Below are 14,468 nucleotides of genomic sequence, written 5' to 3'. Positions count from 1 at the left end.
AAACCGGCCGGATTCACACTTCTGCGGTGCGAATTTCAGCTCTGTTATCTCTGCAGAGAGATAAGAGAACTGTTCAGCAGATCATCTCCGTTTTAGCTGCGAATTTGGAGACCTGGGAGAGGGGAGGGGGAGGGGGGAAGTGTATTGAGCTGAATGAGAGAAATCCTGAAGAGAAATGAACACATGTGCGAATCAGATGCGTGCCCATAGAAGATAATGGGCCTGAATTCGCACCTGAGCCGCAACGCAATGCCTAGAAAACGCACACGTTTTTTCGGCAATGCGCAGTGCGAATGTATCGCACATATGTGAACCAGCCTCATTGAAATCAATGTATTTTATAATGTTATGCGGTGACGTACAACACTACAACGAGCCGAAAAAAATTAAGTTTAATGCTTCCGAGCATGCATCGACTTGATTCTGAGCATGCATGTTTTTTTCTCCGTCGGAGTTCCATACAGACGAATGTAATTCGGAGTTCTCTTTCTAAGTCAGTCAGAATTTCCGAAGGAAAAACTCAGATGGAACCCACACACGGTCGGAATATCCAATGAAAAAATTATGTCTGGCTTTTTTCATCGGAAATTCCGATCGTGTGTACGAGGCATTAGAGACACTTCTCTTGTTCCTTTTGTCTTCACATATTTAGAGTCAGCTTCCTAACTTGCCCTGGGGGGTGGACTGATTGAACTTGTAACCTTTATGCCATGGTTCTCTTGGTTCTCTAGAACTTAGGACTATATTTAACAAATCCGATATACTCATTCTGTCCTTTGAGCGTTTAATCCTGTGTGCCTACTTCATTGTTATTTTTTGCTTGTATGGGTGCTCATGTGTGAGTGTGCACATGCGCCAGGTGACTTTTTAAACTGGTCTTTGCATGGGATCCCTGTCTTTGGTGTACTATGTTACCTGAGCTTCCTTTTACCCTCTCCTGTGATTGACCTTCTTCTGTTGACTCAATCAGCCTCTGCCTCCACTGACCCCTGGCCCGATCATCTGGATTACACTTCTACCTGCTCCTTATGACTGACTGCTCCACTGTTACTGACCCTGGCTTGGCTTCTGACTCCTCCTCTGCCTGTCAAACTGCCTGCTAGTTGGTGATTCAGTCTGCCTGACACTGTTAACAGACTTTGCTCCAGTGCCCTTGCCAACTATCCTGTGCCTGACTTGCTGCCAAAATTGCCTGCTGATGCCCAAATGGTCTTCTATTACAGCTGCCTCTGGGATGCACAGTAAACTCATTAGCACCCGCCAGCGGTAGGGAAAGGGAGTCACCGCTCAGAAGCCACAGGTGCTGGCAATGCGTATAGCAATGAGGATGAAAGGAAACTTCTGGACAGCCACACTGTTGTAATATTAATATATACAGTATGTGTAGGTATGTATGGCACAATATATTGTATTGCATTACCATATTGACCAGGAACTCAGTTGAACTGTCCAAGCCAGCTGAATTCTAACATATCAAAAGATACAGAAGACCCTTTGATGTGTTAATCTTATGCAAGACTACCTAGGTGTGTGTGAGGTATGGCCTGTTAACCTCAAAGGATAAATTGTTTACATACATAAGGAAGTATTTATTGATGGTAATTAGACTTGAGGGGGTATTCATTCAGGGAAACATTTGGTTGACCTGGAAGAACCCCTCCCTCCAGTGTGAGACCAGTATTTGAGACATTCAATCTGGCATTCAGTCAGTCTTGTCACTCTGTTTGAATATGGCACAGGTCTAGGAAAAGATGAGATTTCGAATTACTCAGTTGGTTTCGTATCATCTGTGGAATTTGGACTTTGTTCTGTATTGGAAATCAAATAAATGCACTCTCTGGAGAGCCTGGTGTGTTGCTGCGGAACAACACAATTTATAGTCATCATACTAACACCTAAATATCAATTATCTAACCGGACTACACTATACATGTATATCACTACACACACTCCAAAAAAAATTTTTTGTCTTTAATAGTAAAATAGGATAAAAAAATACATGCCACAGCAGAACTGACAAAAGAGCTGACGCGTTTCACACTGTCAATCAGTGCCTAATCATAGCGTCAGCTCTTTTGTCCTTTCTGCTGTGGCATGTATTTTTTGATCCTATTTTACTATTAAAGGCAAAATATTTTTTGGAGTGCGGCTGTCCAGAAGTTTCCTTTCATCCTCACTCGCCAGCGGTAGGTCTGTCAGGCATTCGTGCCACTCTGTGCACTGGTGCTTCCTGTTACCTTCTCAGGGCTCCCGAGCCAGAGGTGACCATGCAAGAGAAGCCTTCCTCTGCGTTTCAGACTCCATCACCAGGTACGTGACAACATTCCAGTGTCAAAAGAAATCCAACACATCCAGGGCAGGACTTAGGGTGGTAGGGGCCCCTGAGCTTAATAATCGCGAAGGGGGCCCCTGAAGCAGAGAAGCGGGGGGTGGGTTGTTACCGCCGACCGATCATAGTTGTTGAGGGGGGGTGGATCCGCCGACCTATCTCGAAGTTGTTGAGCGGGGGCCCCCCTAAAGCATCAAAGTTGTTAAGTTGTTGGGCGGGGGGGTACATCCATCCACCGGAGTTGTTGAGCGGGGGGGGCCGAAATTGTCGTGAATTGGGGATTGCCGCAAAATTGCGGGAGGGGGTTGCTGCGATTGCCACGAAATTGCAGGAGGGGGTTGCCGTGATTGCTGCGAATGGGGGATTGTCGCAAAATTGTGGGAGTGGATTTCCGCTAAATTGCAAGAGGGGGGTTGCCGCGGGGCCCATGGGCTTGAGCCCAGTCAAGCCCAACGGTAAGTCCAGCCCTGAACACATCCCCTGCTGAATCAGAGCATGAGCTTTGCTGATTGCAGAATTCTAAGTTCGACTCCTCAGAGGCTGTCAGACCTTTGCAGAGAGACCATTGTTTCCATACAGCGAGTAAAGATCCTTCTCTGCAGCATGCTTCCAGGCTTTTCTACTCAGGCTGTGGCTGCTTTTTAATTAAAATTTACCTCAAGACTTTGTACACTTTTTTTTTTATTTTTATTTTTTATCACCAGGAATGTATTCAGTGGATTTAAACTGAAAGTTAATTTGGGCTTCAGGAACTGATGGAAAACTCACCCGGATGACAGGAACAGTGAAAATCATTTAACAGATCAGTGCAGTTTCCTCCGTTTACACAGGGAGAGCTTAAACACTTGCTTACTTCCCGTTCACAGAAAACTCCTTCAAATCCTGGAGAAGAGAATCAATAAAAACGGTTATCCATTATATAGCTAAAGACATAGAGCCAGATTCAGGTAGCTCGGCGTATCGTTGAGCGGGCGTAGCGCATCTTATATGCGCTACGCCGACGTAGCTCTAAGGCCCCGTACTCACGACCAAACATGTCTGCTGAAACTGGTCCGCGGACCAGTTTCAGCAGACATGTTTGGCCGTGTGTAGGCACGAGCGGACCATTTTCGGGCGGATCGGACAGGTTTCCAGCGGACAACGGTTTCCTGGACTTGCTTTAAAACAGTCCGCTGGAAACCTGTCCGCCCGGACATGTACGGTCGTCTGTACAGACCTACCGTACATGTCCGGCCGCCCGCCATCCCTCACATGCGTCGAATGACTTTGACGCATGCGTGGAAGCATTTAAAAGGCAGGCCCGCCCACGTTGCCGCGTCATTGTCGTGGTGACACCGCGTCATCGACGCGGCGACACCGCGGACACGCCCCGCGTATTGTTTACGCGCGGACTTCTGTTCGATGGTGTGTACAGCCATCGAACAAAAGTCCCCGGGCAGACATGTCCGATGAAAACGGTCCGCGGACCGGTTTCATCGGACATGTCTGCTTGTGAGTACAAGGCCTGAGAGGCAAGACCAGTATTCACAAAGCACTTGCTCCCTAAGTTATGGCGGCGTAGCGTAAATGGGCCGGCGTAAGCCCGCCTAATTCAAATTTGGAAGATAGTGGGCGTGTTGTATTAAAATTAACCGTGACCCCATGTAAATGAATGACCGAACGAACGGCGCATGAGCGCGCATGCTCAGAATCACGTTGCATATACTCCCTAAGAAACGACGGCTCAATGCGTACAACGTGAACGTAACCTACGCCCAGCCCCATTCACGTACGACTTCCGCACAACGTAAAATCCGACCGCTGTTCCGACGTCCATACCCTAGCATGACTTACCCCTGCTTTTTTGAGGGATAACTATACGCCGGACGTACGCCTTGCGTAAATGGCGTAGCTTACTGCGACAGGCGCAAGTACGTTCGTGAATCTGCGTATCTAGGTCATGTACATATTCGACACGTAAATCAATGGAAGCGGCCAGCGTAAATATGCACCCAAGATACGACGGCATAGGAGACTTACGTCGGTCGGATGGAGCCAGAATTCAGGCGTATCTGGTTTCAAGAATACGGCGCACAGATACGACGGCGCATCTTAGAACTTACGCGGCGTAAGTTCTCTATGAATCTGGCCCATTGTTTATTCAATACGCCAAAAAATGCTCCCTGGTTTATATCCTATGTACAGCTATTTCAGAGAAGCAGGATAAATTCAATAAAACATGCCTCACCTCCTGGATCACCAGCAGAAGAAGGGAGGTCCTGATCCCTCTATACAGATCTTTAGTTAGCACTAGAAGCATCACCAGCAGGAAGAAGAAGGTCCCAATTTCTCTATATAGATTATTAGTTATCACTACAGGGATCATCAGCAGGAGGAAGCAGGTCCTGATTCCTATATACAGATATTAACCACTTAAACCCCCTCCTGCCCAGACCAATTTTCAGCTTTCAGCGCTGACGCACTTTGAATGACAATTGCGCGGTCATATAACATTGTACCCAAATAAATTTTTTATCATTTTTTTCCCACAAATAGAAATTTATTTTGGTGGCATTTGATCACCTCTGCGGTTTTAATTTGTTGTTAAAAAAATTAAAAATAGCAATTTAAAAAAAAAATTATATATTTTTATATTTTGTTATAACAATTTGCAAATGGGAGGTTTTTTTTCCTTCATTGACGTACGCTGATGAGGCTGCACTGATGAGCACTGATGGGCTGCATTGATGGGCACTGATAGGCTGCACTGATAGGCACAGATGAGCTGCACTGATGGGCTGCACTGATGGGCATCGATAAGACGGCACTGGTGGGCACTGATAGGTGACACTGAGAGGTGGTACTGAAGGGCATTGATAGGTGGCACTGGTGGGCACTGAGAAATGGCACTAATAGTTGGCATTGATAGGTGGCACTGATAGCTAGCAGTGATGGGCACTGATAGGTGACAGTGATGGGCACTGATGGGTGGCAGCGATGGGCACTGGTGGGTGGCAGTAATGGGCACTGATAGGAAGCACTGCTAGATGGCACTGATGAGGCATTGATAGGTGGTACTTGTGGGCATTGATAGGTGGCACTCATAGGCATTGATGGTGGCACTGGTGGGCACTGTGGGCACTTGCAGGTGGCACTTGCAGGTGGCAATGGCCACCTGCAAGGATCTTTGGGACCGATTTCCCTTACACATGAGCCAGTGATCAGCTTGAGGAGAAAAAAAAACGATTACCGGCTTTTGTTTACATCACATGATCAGCTGTCATTGGCTGACAGCTGATCACGTGGTAAGGGGCCGGAAATGGCCCCTTACTCGGATATGTGATCACCCGAGTCTCAGTGACTTGGGTGATCACAGCGCGTGCGCCCTGCAAGGGTGCACGGGGAGTGTGCGAAGGGGAGGATGTCTATTGACGTCCTCCCGGCATTTGGGGTTGGCGCTGTAGCCGTCATTCGGCTATAGTGCGAGCGCCAAGTGGTTAATTATCACTAGAGGCATCACCAGCAGGAAGAATGAGGTCAAGATTCTGCTCTATAGATTTTAGTTATCACTAGAAGGAACACCAGCCTAAATCCTCTATAAGGATCTTTAGGTATCACTGGAGGCATCACTGTCAGAAAGAATGAGGTCCCTATTCCACTATATAGATCTTTATCCATCACTAGAGGGATCACCAGCAGAAGGAAGGAGGTCCTGATTCCTCTATATCTATAATAGTTTTTTTTATAAAAAGCTGAGTACAGGGGAATGATCTCAATTCTGCGTGGGGGAAATTCAAGAGTAACATTAAAAAGTATTATTTTGCCAAAAAAGCAGTGGATGCTTGTAACAGATCTTCATCAGAAGTTAATTAACAGTAGGGGTCAGCTTATGAAACATTTGTTGCACAAATGTCATAAGCATTCATGCAAGTTGAACGATATGCACTGCGTTTTTTTGACAACATTATTGCCTGTATCGTCAGCTCCACCTAGTGGCCAAAATGTGGTAGTTTTCAAAAATACTATAATGAGAAAACTATACCACATTTTGGCCACTAGGTTGAGCTGATGAAACAGGAATTAATTCCTTAGAAAAAATATGGGACATTTTGTTCAACTTGTTTGCATGCTTCTGACATTAGTGCAACATTATTTTTAATAAACAGACCCCTCAGTAAAAATAAACAGGTCAGGCCAGGTCTATCCGAAGACAAAAATGTTTAAAAAAAAGCAGACTTCACGCCCCCCTTGGTCTTTTTCTGCCGCCAGTCTTCTAAGTTTTTATCACAAAGGTATGCTTATCCATTAAGATCATTGTTTATGTAATCTTCTTTACCTGCCAATAACAAAAATGATTTCCTGACATCCTTGCTGCTGGCAGAGATACAATATTACTGTTGCCAGAGACATTAGACCAGGAGACGGTTTAAGAACTGTTCTTTGGTGTCTCTGTCTCAGACACGCCAGACAATATCCTCTTTTAAAGAGCTCCTAGGGTCAGATATTTGTTTTCATTCTTCCATCTTCCTTTCTCCCAAGCAAGCCGGTGACTTGTCCTCAATGTTCCCCTATGGGGGAAGTTCCTTCACTGACTGCGCAGGCGCAAACTTCCCGACGGAAATCTCCGAACCTCGCCCGGCATCCAGGCTCATTTTTTAACATCCCCGTGGATTGGAGGATGTTAAAAAAAGAGCCAGGAGGCCGAGCGCAGCGAGGACGTGAAGCCGACTGGCCACTTACCTCAAAATCCACATCGCCCTGGATGCCGGCTGCGCTTCGGGGATTTCCGTCAGCAAGTTTGCACCTGCGCAGTGCTTGAAGGAACTTTCCCGATAGCTGGAACCATCTCAGTGCATCAGTTTGCGCATGCGCTGGAACTTCCATGATACCTGGAACCAGCACGGCAGATCACCGGCACCATTTTTGTGAGTTCCGGAAAAACAGCCCTGAGTTCTAAGGCTGCAACTGCTCAGCCAGTTTGTGTCGTTCTACTCTACAGAGAGGATTGGTACGATGCAGTATATTAAATCACTAAAACACACCACTATGGAGGATGAAAAAACAAGTAATGCCGCGTACACACGATCGAAAATTCTGACAAGAAAACCGTGGATTTTGTTCCGACGGAATTTTGTCTCAAGCTTGTGTTGCATACACACAGTCACACAAAATTCCGACCGCCAAGAACGCAGTGACGTAGGACACTACAACGAGCCGAGAAAAATTAAGTTCAATGATTCCGAGCATGCGTCAAATTTATTCCGAGCATGCGTAGGATTTTTGCATACAGACGATCGGAATTTCCTCCAAGAACTTTTCTTGTCGGAAAATTTGATAACCAGCTCTCAAATTTTTCTTGGCGGAAATTCAGACAGAAAATTTACGATGGAGCCTACACACAATTTCCGACCAAAAGCTCACATCTTTTCTTGTCGAAATTTTCGATCGTGTGTACGCGGCATTAGAGTTGCATATTGTTTCTGGTGCACCTCCATATGATCCTCCTTACCGGGCGTGCACTCACACTCGAACCGACCCAACAAGTCAAGGCACGAGGCTCCGTTGAGGCAGGGATTGGAGTGGCACTCATTCTGGTCTGTCTCACAGCGGGTGCCGGTATATCCGAGGGGGCAACGACACAGGAAGGAACCTTCGGTGTTTACACACTGTCCATGGTGTTCACAGGGAGAGGGACCTGGGAAAAAAATACAAATTAGCAACATTTTCATTGATAATACACGAAAGTGTAATTTAGTTTCTTCTTCTTCGCCCCAGCATCTCTTTCACCATATTATAAAGCCCAGTGGGCAAGAAGGTCTCCCCGATCATATAACTACTGTGATTGGCTGTCACAGGAGCAGTGTTGCCAACCTACCAGATTGAAATTTACTGGCATGACACCCGAAATTTACTGGCATTTCACAAAAGTTACTAAATTACATTTTTAGGTGCAAATTTCAGTATTTAGGCTACACACAATTACACTAGGCAAATAGCAATGTGATTTAAGGTAGATATTAAGGTAAAAAAACATATTTTTGTTATTTTCGATATAATAAGGGCAAATTATTTAGGTACATCACCCCCTGCCCCCATCCCCCTCTGCCACCAATTCCCCCTGCCTTCACCCCTCTCCGCGGTGCCACAATCTCTCCCTGCCTCCAATCTCCCCTGTCTCCATCCCCCACCCTCTGTGGTGCCTCCATCCCCCTCTGTGGTGCCACCGCAGCCACCATCACCCCCTGCCTACAATCCCCCCCTGCCTTCCTCGTCCCCCTCTGCGGCGCCACCACCACCCCTTGCCTCCATCGGATCCCCCTCTGCCACCATCACCTAGGGTTGCCACCTCATCCCTTTAAAACAGAACACATATGAATTACACAGGTTCTGAGGCTAATTTAATTTAGATAAGGCTCCACTTGAGTTCAATTACCACCTTAATCAGCCACAGAACCTGTGTAATTCATATGTGTCCTGTTTTAAAGGGATGAGGTGGCAACCCTACCATCACCTGATGTCACTGTCGGCTGGGCTGTCTGTCACTCTGTCCGTCCCCGACTCCCCTGTGAACTTTGTATTGCCTGGATGCAGCAGGCTCCTCCATTCCGTCGCCGCTGCGTGCTGCTTAGCCTCCGAGTCCTGACTCCTGCTCCAGTTCTGTGCTCCTCCGACCTCCTGGTTAGTTACAGATTTAAAATTCTGGCACGCGCACGCCTGGCCGGATGTCCTAATACATCACTCACCGGCGCCACCTGGCACAGCCTCTGTGAAATCTGCCCCCCGCCGGCCGAATACAGCATATGCTCGGCTTGGCTCGGCAAGCTCCAATCTCGACTATTTTTATTGGCACATTCCCGCAACTACGGACATTTACGGACGGGGGGGGGGGAAAGTGCCTGTTTTTACGGACTGTCCGTAAAAATATGGACGGTTGGCAACACTGCACATTAGTCACATAATTGTGAGCTGGTCCCACTGGTTCTCGATTGTTACCAAAGACTAGGAGCGGTCCTTGACAACTCTGTCGCTGTGCTGGGAGTGTGCAGTGAGCACGCTCCAAGTACAGAAACCTCAGCCGCTCATTGATGCATATGTGTGTCGGCTTGAGGATGTTAAAGCCCACCGTCTATGCCCTGGCACATATGTGGGCAGCAAGTGGTTAAAGTGTTAGTAAAGGTCAGTTATAATTGTTCTTAAAATGTACCCTATCCCCTCTTCCTCCTTCCCACTTCACCTACCAGTTCTGCATACTCTGTATAAAAAGGATTTGTGTACTTATCTTTTTAGAATCCAGTCTGGATTGTAGCAGATTGTGATCCAATATGAATGAGCCCTTCCTATGTATGATCTAATTTCCTTTACCGGGTAAAAAAAAGTCCTTCCTGGTCCCCTAAGGCAGAGGTCGCCAAACTACAGCACATGGGTCAAATCTGTCCTGCTGCAAGATTTTATCTGTCCCGCAAGATGGCACTTCCTTTGTCCAAATTTACTGTGCTCCCTCCTACTGCTACAACCAAGCTCCCAGGCTCTGCAAGTTTGCCAGCCATGCTGTAAGTGTTTGTAAGGGTGGACTCTGATGGGTACTCTGATGTAAGGTGGGACTTTAAAGGGGATTCTCATGTATGGGGGGGGGGGCTATGATGTACTCTCATGTAGGAACTCTCATGTAAGGGGGATTCTAATGTAAAGGGGACACAGATGAATGGGAGGACTGTGATGGGGAGTCTGATGTGGCCCTAATTCGTCCCTAAACCGGAGAATGTGGACACACAGCATTCCAGTGTGAACCAAGCCTTAAGCTGTGTTCTCTTGTTTAACCTGAACTCTCTCTCTCGGGGCCCGTACACACGACCGAACATGTCTGCTGAAACTGGTCCGCGGACCAGTTTCAGCAGACATGTTCGGTCGTGTGTACGGCCGACCGGACAGGTTTCCAGCGGACATTTGTCCAGCCGACCGTTTTCCAGCGGACAAATGTTTCCTAGCATGCTAAGAAACATGTCCACTGGAAGCCTGTCCGTCGGACATGTTCGGTCGTCTGTACAGACTCACCGTACATGTCCGCTCGGCCGCCATCCCTCGCATGCGTACACACATCAAACAGAAATCCGGCAGACGACTGTCCGCTGAAAACGGTCCGGCGGACCGTTTTCAGCGGACTGTTCGGTCGTCTGTACAAGGCCTCACTGTACTTCTATATATCCCCTCCCTTTCCATCTCTCTGGTATCATTCCACTATTTCCTGTGATGGTGTAACATTTTGCCATGTGGCTTACAACATTAACGTTTCTCTACCTATGAGTAGCCTTCGATAGACGGAACATTCAAAAGGCTTCATCATCTGTCTGCTCAACGTTAGTTTATTCATCAAGTTAAACTGTCTGAAATGATGCAAGGGATAAAAAGATCACCAGGTTGCATAAGCCCTATATGTGGCTGGAGATAAGCTTATGGCCTTCTAGTTGAGTCAGAACAGTAGAAAAAAATTGAGTTTCACAGCCTAATTACTAGAAATGTGCACACTGAAATATTTTGTTTCGGAATTTCGTTTTCGTCCGGAAAATTTATTTAGTTACTCCCGAAATTCGTTTTTATTTATTTCGTTTTTCGTTAGAAATTGCATTCATCCGAAAATCTGAATTAATTAAGGTTGAATCTGCCATTGAATACTTATGGTGTCTGTCGAATGTTCAAAGAAGATTCGACAAAGCAGCGAAACTGTACGTCAAATTGTACATTTCCAGAAGAATTCTAATGTTGTATGACACTAGTAATAATTATATTTATTAATTATTATTACTAGTCAACCAACATTAGAATTTTTCTATAGCCTATGGACCGAACATTTGACCAGAAATGTATGATTGCTGAGTTGTACAGTTTAGCTGCTCCGTCGAATCTTCTTTGAACATTCGACAGACACCTTAAGCCAGGTGTGCCCAACCTTTTGAAGAGCGAGGGCCACTTAAGCAACTTGGTAACCAATCGCGGGCCACAATGAGCGGAGCGGACGGATGACAGGTCACGGCTACTCTATAGGCCCTTCGATCCGGCCAGATGGAAGGGGACAAATGTTTTTTGGATTGGAGCTAGGCAGGCGTAAAACGGACATCTGTTGCTCTGTAGAGGTGAATTGAGGGTCCCATTCGGTTGGGTTGATCGTGTGAAAAGGGCCTAAGACTGCTTTCACACTGATGTGCTGCGGTTTACCCAGCTGTGTCTATCCTGTGTTAGCTGAACTTTGCCATAGACTCCACCTGTGGCAAAAGTCGGCGCTGTAGAAGAAGCATCGGCTTATGGGGCTCTGCTCCACAGCCCCTTTCTTCCTCTACCACCAGCTTCATATCACAACACTGATGCTGTGGTATGGCGGGTCGGCAACCTGCGATCTTTGCATGCCAACCTGCCATTCCAGAGCAGGAGGTCGTGGGCCACAACAGAGGGCTCCGCGGGCCACATGTGGCCCCCGGGCCACTGGTTGGCCACCCCTGCCTTAAGCCTTCAATGACAGATTTGACGTTTGTATGTTTTTCGATGCTTTGTCGAATCTTCGTCGTTCATGTTGAATTGTCAAGTTAGTTCTAGCTATTTTACTGCTCCTCCTCTTTGGTTACAATCAGCCAATAACATTCATCATCATCATTATTTTTTTTTTTACTTCCCCCACCCAATTACAGCAGCAATCTTTTCTCGCTATAATGTCAAATCTTTTCCCTTTATAATGTCGAATCTTTTCTCTCTAAAATGTTGAATCTTTTCTCTCTATGTCGAATCTTTTCTCTCTATGTAGAATAATCTAGAATACGTCTCTAGTAAACCTTAAACTTCACAAGATTATATCCAACAGCCAGGAACTTTATGAATACCTTTCACTCTAAGGACTGTGCCACTAATCTAAAAAAAACTTGATTTAGGTACAGCAAAGTCTGGGTTTGTTGTGGAACATCAAACAAGATACATTCAACCTTCCAAGTGTCCACTTGTGACAAGCTCTTCACTAAGATAGGAGTCTTGTCGGTGGTAAACAGCATCTATGATCCGCTGGGTTTCATTGCTCCAGTTACCATTCAAGGTAAGATTCTGCTAAGACTTTTGTCTACTGAGAACATAGACTGGGACCCTTTTACCTAGTGAGAACCAACACAAGTAAGAAAGGTGGAGATATCAATGGGAAAACTTCAAATCTCACATTGCTATGTTCCAGCTTCCATTTTAACTGCTGACCAGAGAGAGAGTCATATTTTCTCTGATGCATCAGTTGAAGCTATTGCTGCAGTAGCCTATTTAAAGACCTCTGAAATAAATGGAGAATCCGCTGGATGCCACAAAAGGTGTATCAGGAGTAATTTGGGAAAATCAAAAATGCAAACAAACTGTCTAAAAACAGTTCATTCTTCAATCTTTACCCTGTAGTTGATGCCAATCAGCTGATGAAAGTTGGTGGCCATATCGGGAAATCTGACCTATGCAGCAAAGAACAGAATCCTATAATCTTACCAGGTCAACATCATGTTGCTACACTTCTGGTTTGTCAATACCATGAACGGGTGCAACATCAAGGCCGTCAGTTTACAGAAGGTGCCATCAGATCAGCTGGCTTGTGGCTTGTCGGTATGAAAAGGTGCATCTCCTTCCTGCTCTTCAGGTGTGTCAAGTGTCACAAGTTAAGAGGAAGACTTCAACAGCAATAAATGCCAAGTCTTCCAGCTGATTACAGATCCACATTTCACCTATGTTGGAGATCTCATTCTTCTAAAGGACAGGAAAGTTTGTCAGAATGAATGGCCTATGGGTCTGATTGATGATGATAACAAGGTCCAGTAGGTGGAGGTCAAGGTAACCAAGGGAGGATTGACACAAACCTTTACTCGACCAATTATAGTGTTAGTACTCCTTTTGCCAGGTGAGTGACTTATGCACAGACTAGCTATTGGCACAGCAGGGAGTACATTGATGCTAATTATTGGTTCTACTTGGAACTTTGGAATTCTTTGATGGCGTCCTATGTTGGATTACTACGTGTTTTGCCACCCAGTTGAACTTTTGTTTATGTTTGCTTGTTGCGTGTTTTTCATTACAGGTTCCAGGACATTTACCAGTATTGGACTAAAAAAAAAGTATATATATATATATATATATATATATATATATATATATATACAGTATATATATTGTAAGGGGTTAGCTCGGTAGCAGGGTGTGTGACCCCTTGGATGGGTTCACCACACACTGAATTTATACAGACAGGCAGTCAAAGACGGTTGAAAACAAAGATTTTGGTTTATTCTTCGGTCTTGCTGGGAACAAGTGCAAGCATCCAAACAGCATAAACAAAATCAAACATAAAATAAACCCTAGCCACTTTGGGCGTCTACTTTCCACACAGGAACCTATCTATGGAGTCTAGCACAGCCTACTGCTGGGTAGACAGTGCTGGTCATACAGCAGAAAAACAATAGTCTTTTGATTTTTATCACACAGAAAATCAATCCTCTCCTCACCTCCTCAGAAGACTTTCAGTACTGCTCTCTTTCACTCAGAAAGCCTCAGCATGCAGCGAATTAGTGGTAATCCTCTGGACTACTTATAGAGGCCTTAATTGCCTCATTCTGAATGCCCTTAGATCTTTTTCTGGCTACATTTGCAGCCAACGCCTAATAGCAATTGGTGTATTGTCTAAACAAGGCAGAAATGTATGTCCCCTCTGTGACAACACCCACAGATTTACCTGACTTCCTGTCACAATATATATATATATATATATATATATATATATATATATATATATATATATATATATATATATATATATATAAGTTTATGGTTATGAAATCTAAAGATTTCAGATGGGGAATGTTGTGTTACACTATGCGATTTATTATCAATTCTCTTTATGTATAACTTGGTTTATCATTGCTCTGTGTCTTTAAGCCGTGTTCTCTTGTCTAAGCTGAACTCTCTCATCGTACTTCTGTATATCAGCTCTGCTTCCTTTTCACTGGTATCATTCCACTATTTCCTGTCATGGTGTGTACCGTACATCTTTCCATGTGGCTTACAACATCAACGTTTTTCTACCTATGAGTATTCTTCATTAAACAGAACATTCAAAAGGCTTCATCGTCTGTCTGCTCAACGTGAGTTTATTCATCGAGTTAAA

At 45.3% G+C, this 14,468-nt stretch overlaps 1 protein-coding gene across 1 annotated transcript in view; it reads right to left on the bottom strand.

The window, feature by feature from the left end:
• Nucleotides 1-14,468, bottom strand: part of NOTCH4 (notch receptor 4) — a 146,301-nt gene that overhangs the window by 78,238 nt on the left and 53,595 nt on the right. Inside the window, exons 8-9 of the mRNA XM_040323033.1 lie at nt 7,818-8,003; nt 3,098-3,211 (exon numbers count right to left, since the gene is read on the bottom strand). Of these exons, the coding sequence (XP_040178967.1) occupies nt 3,098-3,211; nt 7,818-8,003 (300 nt within the window). The remainder of the gene's footprint in view (nt 1-3,097; nt 3,212-7,817; nt 8,004-14,468) is intronic.

This window comes from Rana temporaria, chromosome 9 (genome assembly GCF_905171775.1).
Source record: "Rana temporaria chromosome 9, aRanTem1.1, whole genome shotgun sequence".
Classification (NCBI taxonomy): Eukaryota; Metazoa; Chordata; class Amphibia; order Anura; family Ranidae; genus Rana; species Rana temporaria.
This window is presented reverse-complemented; position numbering and strand designations above follow the sequence as displayed.